Source organism: Belonocnema kinseyi, chromosome 10, assembly GCF_010883055.1.
Source record: "Belonocnema kinseyi isolate 2016_QV_RU_SX_M_011 chromosome 10, B_treatae_v1, whole genome shotgun sequence".
Lineage (NCBI taxonomy): Eukaryota > Metazoa > Arthropoda > Insecta > Hymenoptera > Cynipidae > Belonocnema > Belonocnema kinseyi.
This window is the reverse complement of record NC_046666.1, coordinates 75,935,468-75,954,029: the sequence shown is the minus strand read 5'-3', so window position 1 is coordinate 75,954,029 and position 18,562 is coordinate 75,935,468. Positions and strand designations below refer to the sequence as shown.

Sequence of the window (18,562 nt, the reverse complement as noted above, 5' to 3'; positions counted from 1 at the left end):
ACAGAGCTCCAAGGAGATTATGTTGAAAAATAAAAAAAAAATTTACCCAAAAAAAATTGTTTTTATACTTCATTCTAAGGACTTATTGAACTACCCTCGTAGCACATTTCTATAGATTTATATTAATAAGCTGTTAAGATACTGTGGAATAATTGCTTTAAAATGAGCCTACGAACATTAAAAAATGTTGATTATTTCGGATATTAACTAAAATTTAAGAAAACAATGAAATATATACTATTTTTGCAATACCTATTTAAAAAATATACAAATTGGCTTCATCCGGTGCTCATTTTATAAAGCATTTTGAAAGAATTTAACCCTTTAAAGGATAAAATTTTATCTCTGACATGATTGAAATTAGTATAACTTAATCAATAATCAAAAAAGAGGTGAAGGAAAAACTTTGACCGGTAGTGTATGACTGGTTTGGTAAATTTAAAAAAAAAAAATTTTATATATTTCCTATATTATAATTAATATGTCAAGATCATTTTTGTTTATAAATCATTTGAAATTTGATATATTTCCTATATCATTGTCAATATGTTAAGATTATTTTTATTTATAAATCATCTGAGATTATACATGAAACGAAAATGAATTCAGAGAACCATATTTAAAAGCATTTAACTCTATTAATTTGAGAGGTATTCCCTAATTTAACTTTAACGCCGCGTTTTTCTGTATAGAATGTACAGCATGTAGCATTCATTTATACAGTAATGTTTTTTCGTCGTTTAGAAGAAAAATGTACCGATGTATCGCATAAACGCAGATGCGGCGCAGACACGCTTGGACATTTTTTGTCGTATCTCGACAACCCGTCAAGATTCTTAAAGTTTTATCGACCCTAATTAAAAATAAGACTTCAAAGACTAATTTGTATAAATTTGAGATTTTTGCTACAACTTTCCAAAATAATGTCACAAGTTGAAGTCGAGATACTCTTAAATATATTAGCACCATCGAATAATTGATAATTAAATAATACTAAACACACAATTATTCATTTCTTGAAGTTATCCTTAAAGTCTATAAATTTGAACCATAAATCAAACAAATTTTCATTTTTAAGTCTAAAATATTGCATTTTGAACAAGATAGATGAATTCTTAACAACCAAATAGTTGAATTTTCAACTATTTTCCGTTTAAAAATATTAATTTTCTACCAAACAAACAAAAAATTCAACCAAAATAAATTTTTATCTAGAATAATTAATCTTCAACTAGAATAGACGAAAATTTAACGAACGAAAAAATTCAGAAAACGGGTTTATTTGTCAACCAAGCAGTTTTGTTAAAAAAAATTTTTAAATATCAAAGCAGAAGATTATTTTTTTTACCAAAAAAGACAATTTTTCAACAAAATGTATTTATTTTCAACAAAATACTTACATTTACAACTAATAAAAACAAGTTTCCAAACATATAGTTGAATTTTAAGCTTAAAACATCAATTCATAACTAAAACAATGAATCTTTAACTGGAATAGTTGAGTTTTCAACCAAAAAGAGAATTTTCACAACAAAAAAAATGAAATTTAAATCAAGAAAATTAATTTCTATAAAAAAAAAGAACAATGTTCAACAAAATACCTCAATTTTCAACTAAAAATAATAAAGTGTCAACATAAAATTTAAGTTGAATTTTCAGTTAAAAAGAAGAATATTCAATGGAAAAAACTAATCTTCAGAAAAATGGTTACATTTTCAAACAAAGTGATGAATTTTTAATTAAAAAAAAAAGAATTTTCAACCAAGAAGATTAATTTGTACCAAAAATTGAATAGTTACATTTTCTATTTTAAATTAATTTTCAGCAAACAAAAAAATTAACAATTTCCAATGAAATAGTTAATTTTGCAGTAAAAATATTCATTTTTAACAAAAAAAACAAATAACGAATTTTTAACAAAATCGCTCATTTTCTAACCAAAGTGATGAGTTCTCAATTAAAATGATGATCTTAAAACAAAAAATAATAATTTTTATCAAAAGAGTTTAACTTTCAACTAAATAAGTAAATACCCATTCACAAAAAGATAAATTACGAAGAAAAAATGTAGTAGTTGATATTTCAACCCAAAAATATTTTCAAACAAAAACATTGTAATAAAACGAAAATTACAAGTTTTCAACCTGAGTTGACTTTTCAATCAAGAAAAATTTTTCAGTCAAGGGAGATAAAAAATTGCAAACACACTGTTGAATTTTGAAGCAAAAACATACAATTTTTAAACAAAAATATTGACTTTATATTCAAAAGAACGAACTTTTAACAAAATGCATGAATTCTGAACCAGATACTTGAATTTTTAACTGAGAACGATACATTTTCAACCAGAACTAGAAAAGTTAAATTTTTCATTAAAAATCTTCATTTGAAACCAATAAAAAAAGGAATTTTCAACAAAACAGTTTTACAAACAAAGAATAATAGTTAATAAATTTTATATTGCAATTTAAAACAAAATTAAGCACCCCCTCCAACAAAATCCCTGAGTTTGGAAAATATCCCCTGACATTTTTAGATTTTTCCAGGTAGATCAAACTTCTCTGACAACCTTATCCAAACAATTGTTCCACCTTGACACATCACATCCGAAAAACAACAAAGGGTTTAAAGAATTTAAAGGAATTAAAAGATTTAATCAAGACTTCGGATGATCAACCCCTCGTTAGTAATGAAAGTGAAATGAAAATAAAATTAATAGTACATTATTTACTGACCAGTCTGTGACTTTTTGACTTCTTCGCTGTAGCCTTTCTGAAGTGCAAGCTCTCCTTCCAATTTTGCTATTCTTCCACTAGCAATCATCCTTCCTAACTCTTCATTCTCTTGATAGAGCAATCTGCACTTTGCCATTAATCTCTTTCCAGTATTACTGAAATCAAAAAGGATGATACAAATATTATTTTACCTTTTAGAATCATTAATAGTTTTTAAAATTCAATTAACAGAAACATTCAAACTGGAACTCTTGAACTTTTAATTTTTAAAATTAAAGTTTAAAAGTTTTTGAATTAAAAAATTTTCTACTGAATTGTTCAATAATTTACACGTATAAAATGAAAGGTACTAACACATTTCAACTAAATAATTTAAAGTTTAATGAATTTAAATTGCAAAATTAAGAATTTTTAACATTCATAAATTACAGAGTTCAAAAATTTAGATTAAGTTCTAAAAATATAAATCCAGGTTAACATTTTCAATACTCTGAATTAAAGAATCAATCAATTAACTTAATTGTCCAAATTATATTATTCAGTTATTATAGGCCATTAAATATTTTATAATTAAAATTTGTTTCAACTTAAAAGTTCTTAAATTAGAATTTAAATTTTTTCATTTTAAATAGTTTAAGCATCTTTGAAAAACTTTAAAATTGCATTTCAAAATCTTGAGAAATCTAGAAGTAGTTTTAAATTTTTTCAAATTTAGCGTTATTTTTTAAATGTTTTCAAAACTTCTCAATAACTTTAAAAGATTAATAATTAATTTAGAACTCGAAATGATTCCGAACAATTTTAACGAAGTATGTTTACCGAAAAAATTTGGTTATTCGTAATGAAATTTCGGTGCAAATACTCACAACCTAATTTAAAACAAAATGTAGATTTTTGCAGTTCACAAAAAATTTAGAGGCTTTTTAAGAATTGTGAAACGCTTCAAACGAATAAAAACATTTTCTTAAAATTCCTAGGAAAATTGAAAATGATTCTTCATTTTGAAAAATTATTTTAACAGAATATTCAAAAAGATTTCAATTGAATTTTAAAATTATTAAAAACGACCCGGGAAGAATTTAAGGATTTTAAAATTATTTTTAAGATTTTCTAAAAATTGAAGGAAAAATTTTATTCAGTTTAAAAAATGTTTAGAAGTTCTGAAATTTTATTCCCAAACTTTATACATCCAAATTCAATAATTTCGCTAACAAATTAAACATTTTATTAAGTAGAACAATAAAAATTGTGACGTTAAAATGTTAAAAGCTTTTCGAAATTTTAACCATTCAAAGCTTTCTATGTCAAAAAATTAAGTTTCAAATTGTTTACTTTTAAATCTTTAGCTTCAATTTTATCTTCTTAAATTACAAGTCAAATATTGCTAAATATTAAATAATTATCCTTTTTCTTAATTAAAACTGTTTTAATTAAATGGGTTGAACATTGAATAATTTAGATTGAAACAATATTTTTGATTTAATTACGAATTAATTACGAATCTGGAAATTCTTTAATTGTCTTCAAGACTGCACGTTAAAATTCTTTAAATTTAAAATATAAGCTTAAAAATAAAAATCCACAATAGAGAATTTTTCAGGTAAAAGATTTTCGAATTACGTATTATAAAATGAATATCATAATTGAAAAATAAATCAATTCAACTAATTATTTTAAAAACTGTTGAAATCGAACTTTGACCGATTTTTCTTCTGAAAATTTGTAAAATTCTCGGTCAAGAAATAAATTCACTGTCATTTTCCGGGTTTACCCGTTCCCACAAAATTCCCGGTTATTTCCTGGTCCAGCGACCACCCTGAATTAAACTTCATGAATTGTATTTCAAAAAATACATACCTATCGGGGGTGAATTTCCACGCGCTGAGTTCATTCTGCGTGTCTTCTAACTTCGCCTTCGTTGTGATTAATTCTTGCCTCAGCTTCTGAATTAATATATTTACAGCTGGATCTAAGAGGGCGGACCTTAATGCTGCTGCGGACGGAGCTTGAGCGGCTTTCATTTCAGATATTTGACTCTGTTAAAAAAAAAGTAATAAATAATTTTTTTTAACTGTTATTAACATGGGAAGATCCCCTGTATTTTTTATTTTACAACTTTTGCACAACTTGTTCAATAAATGAAATATCTGAAAGTCTATAATGATCAAACGTCGAATAGTTTGAATTAAAAGATTGACTCTAGTGAATTTATAACCACGAAAAAAAGCTGAGAATAAATATGAAAATCGTGCACGAAAGACAAGAAATCCGAATTTTAAGCGCACCCAAACCGAAATGAAATGAAATTAAAGTGGACTAAATTTGAAAGGGCTAAATGAAAGATTTCGAGCTGGTAAACCGGAATATAAATCAATAATTACTCATTATAATTTACAATAAATGATTACAAGGTTATTAATACCGGACGAATGTTCGAATTGGAGCATAACTGGGTGTATACTCAAATCCTGCAAAAAAATTCCCTAACAATTTCAGGGTTTTTTGCAGGTTATTTGAATTTTAGTGCATAATTAGGTAAAACTTGGATTTTAATCAAAAAATTGAATTTTCAGCTGGAAACGGTCAATTTTCGGCTAAAAATTAAATACTTAAATTTTCAATTGAAAAAATTTATGTTTTCATACAAAAAAACAGATTTATTATCCAAATAAATTTTATTTAAATTTTAATCAAATATTATTTTCAACCGAAAAGATGAATTAATTACTAAAAAGATTAATATTTAATTGCAATACTTAAATTTTAAAGCAATAATATTAATTTTTAAACAAGACGATTAATTTTCAAACAGGAAGATTCGCTTTTCATCAAGAAAGATGATTTTTAAAAAATTATGAATTTTTAACAAAAATGTGGAATTTTCAACTAAAAAAATTCCAATTTTCAACCAAAAAGATGAATTTTCCACCAAACTAATAATTTTACAACTTAAATGACTAATCTTAATCTGCAATAGACGAATTTAAAAAAAGATGAATTTTATAGAAAAGAGTCTGAACCAAGTAGCCTTAGTTTCAACCGAGAAGGTAAATTTTCAACTAAAATCATGAATATTTATATTTTTATCTAATTGTCTAAAATCAATAGTTTTGTTATTATTGATTTTTATTTCTAAATTGTGACGAAACACTTCAATAGCCCTCACATCTATAGCCCCCCCCCCCCCAAATTGTCGCTGAGCCGCAGGTAGGTAGCATAGAAGAGTTTCACTGTATAAGAAATTATTACGTCGGAATTCAATTTGTAGGGGTTGTGAAGAAATTGTTTTACATTTTAGAAATAAGAATCAATATTAAATAAATACTGAATTTAGACCAGTAGACAAAAAACAATCAACGTCAAATGATTTAATATACATTTTAACTAGCCAAAAGCATGACCTACAAAATTAAATAGTTGATTGATTTTTAACCAAAAATATTAATTTTCAACAAAGCAGATAAATGTTTACCAAAGAAGACCAATTTTATAGAAAATACATGAATTTTAAATTAAAAAGATAAATTACCAGTCAGCAATTAAATAGTTAAGAAGTAATTTTGAACATTTTAAAACAAAGTGATGAATTTTCAACGTCAATTATGAATGTTCAACTGTAATAGTTGAATTTGAAACCAAAAACATGAAGTTTCAACTAAAATGATTTCTTCAATTAGAATCATTAAATTTCCAACAAAAAGGTTAGTTTTCAATCCATGAGAGTAATTTCTACAAGAAAAAAACATTCAACTAAAAAAAATTGTTTTTAACCAAATATTTAATTGTTATATTTCCAGTAAAAAAATTATTGATCTACAAAAACAAATACAAAAATCAAATTTTCAACAAAATAGTTCAAGATGCAACTGGAATAGTTAAATTTTTAGTGAAAAATTAGTTTTCAGCTAACAAAAAAACGAATTTTTAACAAAATATCTCATTTTTTAACCAAGCAGATGAGTTTTCAAAACTTTAACAAAACAGTAACTCTCCGCCCAGTAATTTAATCTTCATTCCAAAAAGACTAATTTGGAACAAAAAGTCTATTAGTTGATATTTCAATCAAACAAGATTTTAATTGTTAATCAAAAACAATGGAATTCAAGCAAAAAAAACGAATTTTCAACGAAATACATAGATTCAACTAAAAGCGATCAACTGTCAAATAAAAAAAAAAAACAGTTGAACTTTCAGCTAAAAAAATTGATTCCAAACAAAAGAACGTGTTATTCAATTTAATAATGTAATTAACAAGAAATTAAGTACTCTTGAGAAAATTCGAGATTTTTTCAGTTATATAAAAATTTCCTGACAATTCCATATTTTCCAGGTAGGGTAGACACCCTGAATAAACAAATTATGTCTTTTAAGGGATTTCTGTACCTAAATTGTTTTCGTATGAAATTCCGACGATAAAAACTTATTCTGCCATTTTTGGGGGCTGAAGCTTGATTCATGAAAGTAAACGAGTAAAATTGTTAAAGTTTAAAGAACACTTTTGTTTTCTATAATTGACATATTCGCCCTAGAAGTCAAAAATAAAAATAACGAATTTTTATATGATATTAAATATTCCAATTTTAATCTTCAAACAAAATATACTTACAACATATTCTTGCAATTCTTGTTCTTTCGAGGCGAGCCTCCTCACTAGAATCTTTTCCCTATGCGATGCTTCCGCATACTGTTGTCGGTATTTATCTTCGGATTCTCTTAGCGAGGTTATTTCACCTACAACAAGATCATTCTTATATTGAAAAAAATCGTCAACTTAATAATTTCGTCCTTCGAGGCACAATTCCTATTTTATAACAATTCCAATTTATACTCTTCATAAAAAAAATAAATCAAATACAAATTTGTAATTAATAATACTTTACAAAATTGAGATCAGATTGAAAATGAGATTATTTTTTAATATATACAAATGAGCAAAGACACACTAGGGTGGAGTGAGAAGGTTGAAATGAATAATTTGAGTCTTGCAAAACAAAAGTTCTGGTATGGTATCCTAATACAATTTTTTTTAACCTTTCTGGTTCCATTTTTTAACTTGAAAATTCTAAATTTTACCTTTAGACTACAAAATGATGACAAATTTTAGGTAGTTACTGTTTTTAGTAATGAGGAAAAATAATTATAAAAATGCAATTTTTCGAAAATCTAAAAAAAATTCTTTAAATTTAATTGGTTGCACTTCTTATAGATTTGTACATATCGAACTTGAAATTTCTTCACAAATCTTTCCAAATCAAAAAATTTTAATTTCTTGAAAGGATTTTAAACAATTGAATAATCACATTTATTGGATTCAAAGACAATATTTTTGTTAAAAAATCTATTGGTTTGAAAAAAATTAACTAAATCTTTTTAAAACATGTTTTTGTATATTTGCAAAAAATCGTATCTCTCACCAATTTTTGTTTTCTAATTTCGTAGTCACCACAAACACGTTTGTACCGAAAAAAATAAACACAATATTTAGGCCCATATGAAAATCTTTTTGAATGATTAAATTCAAAAACCAAACAGAAGACGTGGGCCGATTTCAAAATTTTGGTTGTACTACCTTCGGATACCAAACAGCATATTTAAAAAAATATTTTATAGTATTAAAAAAAATTCCATGTGCTACTTCAATAAAAGTGATAAAAGTGATATTTCAGAAAATTCAAGTTACAGTCATAATCGAATATTTGAACTAAAAAACTCGAAGATGGTTATAAATATAAGAATTGCACCGGAGGTTCGCTAAATTGACGAATGGACATGAACTATATAAAAATTCTATACTGATATCCAAGATTGTTTTACATTTACGTACACATAATAAAAATAGAGGTAGGAAAAACGCGAGTGATAATTGCGATTCGCCACAAATCTTTTGACCATGGGATGTCTATTAATGTCTATTATTATCGTGGGATGAATCTATTATTAATACCCTAAGTGCGCACATAAAAGACGTTTATAGTGACATTGACTGCCTGACAATTGACATCGTTAATTGACGCATACTTTGATATATGGTGTCGTTGCAGGCGCCATTCTCTGAGTTCTGTAGTTCCACCTGCACCGGCGTTCATTTTCTCCCCACAGAATCCACACGGTCTTCTTGCTTCCAGCACCGATTTGTCGAAATTTTAACAACAATTCGGGACATGGATGAAGATTAAAAACCCATTGTGAAAAACTCAGGGCATTTCAAACCGCACTTGAAAGAAAAGTGAGGAAAGAAGAATAAAGAGAAGAAATCCTCGCCATTTCTTATCTTCTTTTTTTTTTTGAAGGCAAATCACAAACCGTGCACAAAACTACACTCGTTTACTTGCACTTTATTTACTTTTTTCAAATCGTGAAGCGAAATATTTTAAAAAAACACTGGCACTTAGGAAACTTTTCTGCTTCCTCCGATTCGTGAATAATCTTCGAATTTTTCTTTAGACACTCACTGAAAAATGCAGGGTCACTTGGTGGAACACACATTTTTTCACTGTGCCGATTTTGTTTCCCCGATTCTGTACAACACAACACAATTGCTACTAATTGTAAGATGTTTGAGCACTCCAAACACACCGACATCAAAAATTCATAAACAAGTTTCGCATCTATGATCTTAATATCTAGAAAACCTGTGCGCGTGTAGATAACTTTTATTTTAAGGCAACAATCGAGTTTAATAACCTAGAAAACGAATTTAAATAGACACTTGTATTTCTAAGTTTTTGATTTTATAGATTTTTCTTTAAATTTAATAATAGACTGCTTTTAAAAATCAAATTTAATATAAAACTCGAATGTTTTCTTAAAATTTGTTCATAAGTTGTGAACATAAATTCAACTTCAATTCAAAAACTAAAACGGTTTACAGAATTTAAAAAAGAGACCAATTTTTTAAAAACTTTATCATAAAAGATATTCAAGATTTATAATAATTGGGCAAAATAAAGTAAAACCATTTTAGTTCCTGATCCAAGTTCAAAATTAAACTTTAAGTTACGAAGAATTTCAAAACTACGAGTTTCAGGGTGGCCAATCAAATATTGGAAAAAAATGTCCGGCTTTTTCTCTATATATTTATGCATTTTTTATATTTATGCAAATTTAATATTTTATAAGAAGAATTCTTGTATTTCTTTTTCATTGGAAAATTGTTACAAACTTTGAATTATGTTTTTAAATTCCAAACATTCCAAGTTGAAACCTCTCAATATTTATCAAGTATTACTCAAAATACTTAATTCACTTCCAAACATTCAAGCTTTTATTTTTAAGTCAACCAATTTTAAAAGTTTCAATTTAAAATGGAACTTGAAACGTTCTCAATTTAAAATCTTTCAACTATTAAGATTTTTATTTTAAAAATCAATCAAATTAAGTCTTTAAAATTTTACTTATTTTGGCTAATTTATGAAATATTTATAACATCTGAATAGTTTTCGGAAATCTGTGCAGCTAATAAAATATAATTCGAATTACAAGTTCAAAATTTAGTTAAATTATTTTTTTTAATTTGTCACTCAAATATGTTGTTTTCAGCAACATATATCTTACCGATTTGCAGAATTTATTGACAATATTATAAGTATTTGAATTTTAAATCATGAAAAGAATCAGTTAACATGGTCAAAATTAGAATTAGAAATAAAAAGATAAATACCTATATTATATTGAAAAATATCAATCCTTAATCATAAATTTGGACTATTTTCTGATAATTCGATTTTTCAATTTTTAAAATATATTCCAATGACAAATGATTTTATGGCTTGAAATGAATTAGGTCTGAAGATAATTGTGTTTAAACGTGGAAAAAAAATATTCGAAGGCTGACTTGAAGTTTCTCTTTTTTTTTTTACCAAAAAACACAAATTTATAGTCATTATTTGGCTTTCTCGCCTAGTGGCTACCCTGAAAACCCTAATTTTGTATACATAACTTTCCAAAATCAAATTTTATGCAACGAATAAACATTCGAGATTCTGTATTCCAATCCCTTCATCTTCTTTCTTTCTTTGTTTAGTCACCTTTTGAAGTAAACAATGGATTCACTTGACTAATAAATAATAAGATCCCTGAAACTTAGCGTCTCTAAGAGAGTCTTGCCTCGGAATGGCAAAAATATCGACTCGATTCTCGATTCAATTCTCATTTTGAATATTCAGTTAAGAAGAAATGTGGGGAGTGAGATGCTCTCGCTCTCATGTGATCTCAGTACCTTCCTGGGCTGCCGCCTGTGCCTCTAGACACTCCACATACAAGTCCTGTTCACGCCACTTGGCCACGATCTCGTCCTTAGTTAAGTTGTCCATCTGTTGATCGGTGATTTTCACACGACGTGGTTGTCTGGGCGACCTGGGACTGTTTGGTTTTCCTCCGGCGATGTCGTGAGGACTCCGCGGAGAAGACGGACCTGCCGACTTGACATCATTGCCCTCCTCCGCCATCCTGGTGCTTTTTCTTTTCGATCGCCTCGAAAAGGAAGCTCTCAACTTGCCGTTCAATATGCACGAGTTTCTACTGTTTTACTGATGTGTCAATTTCTCAGTAAGGACCATCTGCCTGTAAAACAATCATTTTTTTAGCCATCTTTCCCATTAGATAGTGTAGGGTCATTCATGAATTTGTTAACGCTTGAATTTTAGAGTGTAAGGTCTACAATCACTGATGATAAGAGCATTATTAAGAACAAGAATTATTCAGAAAATAGATGGAATAAAAAGACAAACGATAGAAAACTGGTATCAGAGGGGTTGGTCACTAGACTTTTGAATGTACACCAGATTTCAATAAATTTTCAAAAGATTTCAATGATTTCACGAAGGCTTGTACACCAGATAGTAAAACGTAACAAACTTGGCGGGAACCAGTTTAGTTAAATTTTATAAATAAACCTCAGAAGACCATTCAAGCATTAAAAATAATATTAAGTTTTATGTAACTTTCACTCAACATCATAAATTTTAAGAATGCTTTTGAAATATTAATTTTAAAAGTCATCTCTTGTCTATAATGTGTAAAAGTGATACAACTAACATGCAATTCATAAAATATGTAAGTTCATCCGTTGATAATAGGTGACTTGCAGGTAATTAATAAAAATTGGAATAGCTTCCAACTTTAAGTTTATAAATTCAAAATTTTTAACGAAGTTTTCAAACAAAAATGATAAATTAGTAAATTACTTATGTGCTTGAAGTGTTGTATTGATTGCTTTGTAAACTATAAAGTGCTTAAATAATTAACGATTTATATACAAAATAATATTGAAACATTATTAATAAAACTTATAATTGATTTTATATTTGGAACAATATTTCTAGATAAAATAGATTTGGAAAAAATATTGCATTCATTTGGACGTTCAGAGCTACAAGTTCATAAAATACATTTAAATTATTGACAATACTCATATAATTTAAATTGTAATAAATTAACATGTTTTAACTTCATTTTTTGACATAAATTGACTCCAGGAATCCTAAAAGAAGGGTTTTTAACAATATATGTCAATAATAACTTTTAATAATAAATCAAAAACGGGCTGACCTACGGTACAAAATTTGGAGTCATTATAGTTCCAGATAATGTCTAAAATCGTGTTTTGAGTCTGACCAGGTAAGAAAAAACATTTTCTTTTTCGATTTTACATTTGCTCAAAAATAATTGAAGATGTGATTTTTTTATGGCTTTGATTGCCATACAAACCAATTAGCTCTAAATTTGATAGATTTTATAGCAATAAATAATTTTCTACAAAAAAAAGATGATTAAATATCTTGACATAAAAAAGAGTAAAATTATAATGATAAGAGTATTGTAAATTAAATAAACTCTTTTTAAATAAAAGTAAAGTCAAAGGGTTTTGATTTAAACCTTACCACCAACAACGTCTACGTTAAATTTATAAATAAATTAAGTTTTTTAAATTATTGAAATGAATAAAACATTTTTCTATGAGGAAGTAAAGTCTCAAAGTTCATAATTCATTTCATCAAGAAAAAATGTGATTTTCGAATCCGAAAATGCACACAAGCCTAAGTTGTACTTTTTTTAGTTAACAAATCCCTCAACAAAAAATTAAAAATCGAATATGCTATAGAGTTCCACTATTTGAGTTTAGTCCTATTTATTGATTTTTTGTTGTTTTTACTTTCTCAATGTTTTGAAAACACATCTATTCAGTTTGGATACATATAGAATTATCTGATTTTAAATTACCATAATTGTACATCATTAATGAAAAATTCGAAAATAATTTTTAAAGAAAATAATAAAAAAGACAAAACTCAAATATTGGTCCTCAGTCATGTCCGATTTTAAATTATTTTTTGTTGTTAAATAATTTGTCAGTTTTTTAATCACCATAGTGCTTATATTTTCAACTTATTTTGGTTCGGATGCTGTTATATGCTTCTTAAATATAATTACATGTTATTCATTATTGATCTATAAAAACGAAAATGGCTGTAAGAAAAATTAATGTAAAAAGATATGAAAATAAACCTCGGTCCTGTAATGAATAATGATAACCGTAAATTGATAACACTACTTCTACTTTATCAAGAAAATAAATCATGTGTTCAAAATTAAAGTTTAAACTTTAATTATCAATTAAAGATAACAATATTAATTAATACAAAACCTAAGAGTTAAGTGCAAACCCAATGGTAGAGTAAGCAATGAAGAAATCGATACTCGTGAAAAGTTAAAAAAGATAGCAAATAAACGGCATGAGCTCACTAACTTTAATATATAAAAAATAAAAAAATAAAAATACTTATGATCCTATAAAATATGAAACTTTGCGTATGTGGAATCTGCATCAACATCAAAAGTTAATGACTTAACTTGCAAACTCATATTGGATTTTTCGAACATTTATAAATCAAACGTCTGCAAAACTCAAGCAATGTTGCTCAAACAATCCTCATAAACTGTAAGTTCCAAGTGTATAAATTTGTATTCTTTTCACAATACAACGCAAATAATGAACACTACCTTTTGTAGAATCTTTTAATGATAGGTGAAAATTATATTGGAGCCATTGGAACGCAGGAAGGATCACGAAAGTGGAAAACCAAAACACACATCACTCAAATTTCACAATATTATAAAAATTAACGTTTTAAATCGATTGAGATGCTTGAATCGCAGAAGCATAAAAAAACCCATATGCTGAAAATTCACGGGAGATTATAAAATGATCCGAAAGCACAAGTAGGAGCGACGCCATTATTTCCAACATGTCCGTCGGTCCGAAAGAGGCCGAATCGAGCTGGCATCATTTTTTATCCAAGTGCAATGTCCGAGCGAATCTGGCGCGAATAAAATTATATAATTTAGAAATTCACCAGGAAACACCCGGAGCGATGCCATCATGATAGGAGACCGCGGACAACAGCGGTCAACTGGGAACGATTTGTTAAGCGAGAGCTCCCTGTGCTCCAATTGCAGAGGTTCGAGGATTGTTTGAGTTTTTCTAAGCGTCAACAATGGATACCTTGTTTTCGATGAGAAATAAGCTGATAAAGTCGCCGAACGATCATCGAACATCTGTTGATGCACACGTCGAACGAACTGACATTGTTTTTCTTATTATTTTTCCGGAACTTCGGTGAACAATTCACTTCGCGGCACACACACACGCACAACACAGAACGTGATGGACGTTCGTGATTCGACTCCGATGGCACGAAAAAGAGCCAATGCGCTTGCTCGAGGTGACCGCGGGTTAGATTTGAATTTCGAAACGAAACTGGGTTTTTAGATCGATCGATGCATGTGTATCGATGGATGTATAATAAAGAATATAATTTTCGAAGCTCTCATTTTTTAACTGATGGAAATTTAAAACCAGTTGTATTTTTTAAGGTTTGGGGATCCAAATTCAAAACGGTTATTTAAGCAAATCGAAATTTGAATAGTCGCAAGTATTCGAATCGTTCGAATAAGAGAAATGGTCAAGTATTCGAATTTTGTATGTTTCGTGAATATTTTAAAATATTTTACAATATCATTAAAGATAGTATAGATCTAAAACAATTTTAATTGTGTAGAAAATTAACGTACTCAAATCTGCAAATTACAATTTAGTAATTAATTTTGTGAGTGAACTAGCATTTTGCGCGCTTACAGTTTGTCGTTTTTAGGGGAAGAATAATTTTGAATACAAAATAAAAATTTCGAATAATTATTTATTTTCTAAAAAAGTTATCAAATATAATTTTCCTCTGATTCTTGAGAAAATTCAAATAGATTTTTGAAGATTTAATGCGTCGAAAAGAGTCTAAGAAATTGAAAAAAAAACTTTTATTTTAAGGAATTTTACAAAATATTAGAATAAAATGTTCTCTTTTATCAATAATTTTCAGAAACATTTAGAAATCAATTTTATGATGAATTGAATTTATTCATTACCAAATTTTTAATTCACAAAATTGATGGAGCAGAAAATTCGTAATCTTTAATAGATAAACAATCTGAAAAATTTGAAATTGCTGAAAATTACATTTCGTTCTGTAACTTTTTCCTACGATTGTTGTGGAAAAATTACACGTCTCTTGTAAATTGACAGTGATTATTAAAGGAATTTTACCATCAATAAATAAAATTTACAATGAACTTGTAATTTTCCCACAACAAGCATAGGACATAAAAATACCAGTGATTTTTGTGGGAATTTTACACTAAAGTGTAACTGAAATAAAAATGTAATTTCGCAACGTTTATGTAAGCTTCCAACGATTAGTGTAATTTCACAGGAGGGGTGTGATACGTTTTACAGCAGCGATGTAAAATTCCATAATCCTTGTAATTCCGCTGTTGAACGTTTGATGGCTTTTGATAACCTGCGAGGCCTGCGAGTAAATTCAGTGCAAAATTGTACATAATTTTAGCGGCATTCGGATATATTTTAGGATTGAAATCGTCGATTGTGCTGGGTTGAGGGCATCGCAAAGGCAAAGCGCAATGTGTTTTACTTAAATAAGTTTGTTCGCATGTTTAGCATGCTTGCGAAAAAATTTTTTTTTGAAGGTTACGGCTGTTTAGACAGCAGTTGATCTAAATTAAGATGCGCCTATTTCGCCCACTGATCATAACTTTGTTTGATGCGTATTTGTTTTGTAACAGCAAACCAAACAAAAACTTTAATTTGTTCTGCCTAATAAAAACTTGACTCCTTTTATTTATATATCTTATTATTCTTACGATTCGATTTAATTAAAACATACATTAAGCGATTTAAAATACTCGGGCTGGTCATTGCGCATGCGCAACCTTTTACATGCGGCGTTTTACAGCGTCACTGTAATTTCACAAAGCGAATGTTAAATTCCATTCTTCCAAAACTGCTTTTTACCATCTGTGTGCGCTTTTACACTATCGTGTTATTTCTACCTAATTCTGGTAAAATTCACACAGTAATCACTGGTATTATTATGTCCTATGATCTTTGTGGTAAAATTACATGAAACTTTTTACAGTGTAGAAAACGTTAGAAATTCAAAATAATTTGAATGTAAGGACCTTCCAAATAAGGACTATATAAAAACAAGTGTTCAAATCCAAAAAGTCTAAAATTAAAATAAAGTTCTTGTAAAAATCGTTTTATCTTGAACGCATAAATTTGAAAAAATAACAATTATTGTTTATTCATAATCTGTCCCCTAAGGGTTTACATGACTTCCATTCCTTACAATCTTTCCGCTTATAAAATAACAATTAGAATCACCTAAATTTGAAGGTATTTTAACTTTTAAATGTCCTAGCCTAAAAACTGGTATTTGCAAAAATGTAAATAAAAGTGCGGTATTGAAAAAGTTGAAACTAGTGCTGCTTTCAAATATTTTTCGTACAAGAAACTCTGATAATATTCAGATTAAGCAGATGTACATCTTCAAGACTTTATATCTCCAGGAATTTTTGGATCAAAAGTCAAACTTTTGACTTCTAAAATCTAATTCAATTTAATCTTAATGTCTCTTTAAATAAAAACATGTAGATGTTTAAATTTTGATATTGAAAACGCAAAAAAGTATATCTACTTTTAAATTATTTTTCTCTATTTAAACGTGTAATATAATAGAAAGGAATATCAAATATAACTTTTTTCAAGTTTAAATATAATTTATTTGGTTTTTTATTGAAAACGCATAAGACGAGTTTACAATAAGAAGACGCCATTTTGAAATATCTATTGATTTTCTAATGTTTCACTATTTTTTACCATCACTACTGTTTTTTAATCTGGGTGAAGCAAATAGAACATTTTATTCCACGCCAAAAGTTTTTGCTAACATTTTTATATTTTAAAAATAGTTTTAGATTTAATTTAGCAAATTTCGCAATATTTCGTCAATGTTGCTGCAGTATGAATTGCCTCTCTGAATCAATATTGCTTTACAACAATGATGAAAATTAATATTTCAATATTGTAAAGGGAAAAGACATGGGATTAGTAAACAATGCAGAAATATTGTTTGAGAGAGGTAAATCGTACATTGCAGCAACATTGCTGCAATATTGCGTACTTCTGTGGTGACCGTTAGCAAAATCTTTTAAAATTCTTGACTTGACGTGCCATATTGCATGATAGCATTGGCAAAATTGCAATGCAATATTGTAGCAATGTTGCTGCAATATATGAATATCCTCTTGCAATAAATATTTCTTTGCTGCAATGTTGCGTAATAATATTGCAATATTGCAATGGGAAACAGGAAATGGAGGAGATTAACTCAATATTACTGACACATTGTTGGCGGCGAGATACAAAAAATTAGACCATATTTATATATAAGATTGTATCACAACATTTTTGCAATATTTCAAAGGAATATTATTTGGCAGAAATCATTCTTTTATTGCAGCAAAATTTCTGCAATATAGCCAATTTTGTCATGCACAATTGCAGCAATATTGCGTGCTGTTCGGGACAACGATCTCAACGGAAGTCTAACATGTAATTTTAAGGCATTTCTTGGGAGTATTAAATTTTATGCTTCTGAAAGGTCGGTACTTCATACATCTTTATAGATCGCAACTTCTAGGACAAACTATGGCGTTCATTCACCTGTAAACCAAATATGTAGACCGGCCAATGATTGGCAGGATATAGTCTAATTTTGAACGTCGTATATTTTTATTTTTATTCAAGCAAATAAATAAAATGAATATATTGGGTTCGCTGGATGGATTACCACTATAGGCTCGAGCCGCTGCGAGTTTACACATACTTTCAGAGAAAGCAAGAAAAAATGTAATGTTTTTTTTATTAGACATTCTTACATTGTTCTTTATATATTTTTTTCTATCTCTCAACTTTTTCTTTAATACTTTTTTTTCAATTGAAAAAGTTAGCCTTTTGGAAAATTGTTCTCTTTATCGGAATTGTATTACGTGCTTTTCGCAAGATCAATATATAGTGATCCAATATACAGTCTACCCACTCCCTACCGACAGATTCCGGATATTACTAATAACTATATGATACCCAGTACATTCAATTTCCAAAAATACAATCTCATCGAGTGTTAGTAAGTAATTTTTTTACCGTGTTTACAGTAATTCTATTTATTAAATTCTAACTTGTCCCAAAGATACTTAAAACATTGAAATTATATACATAAAAATATTACGTATAAATCAATATTTTAATTTAAAATTATTTCTTGAATAAAAGATCATACTCCATCTTCACTCCATTGGAAATCGAACCACAAAACTTCTGATTTCCGGTCAGGTGCTTTTCCAATTAAGCTAGATCAGAATAAGAACTCTTAATTCAAGAAAATAACGCTAATTTTTAGCTAGGTGTTAATGGT

The 18,562-nt window shown here is 28.0% G+C and overlaps 1 protein-coding gene across 2 annotated transcripts in view; it reads right to left on the bottom strand.

Annotated features, from left to right (window-relative positions):
• The window catches only part of LOC117181591 (pre-mRNA-splicing regulator WTAP), a 19,776-nt gene extending 5,384 nt beyond the window's left edge, over positions 1-14,392 (bottom strand). The window contains exons 1-5 of one of the 2 annotated variants that reach the window (XM_033374435.1): positions 14,239-14,392; positions 10,954-11,297; positions 7,342-7,466; positions 4,593-4,771; positions 2,736-2,890 (exon numbers count right to left, since the gene is read on the bottom strand). In XM_033374435.1, the coding sequence (XP_033230326.1) occupies positions 2,736-2,890; positions 4,593-4,771; positions 7,342-7,466; positions 10,954-11,182 (688 nt within the window). In that variant the 5' untranslated portion in view covers positions 11,183-11,297; positions 14,239-14,392. Of the gene's footprint in view, positions 1-2,735; positions 2,891-4,592; positions 4,772-7,341; positions 7,467-10,953; positions 11,298-13,736; positions 13,971-14,238 lie in introns of those variants that run through there. The other variant, XM_033374436.1, reaches the window with a different exon arrangement.
• Positions 14,393-18,562: the final 4,170 nt, after the last annotated feature.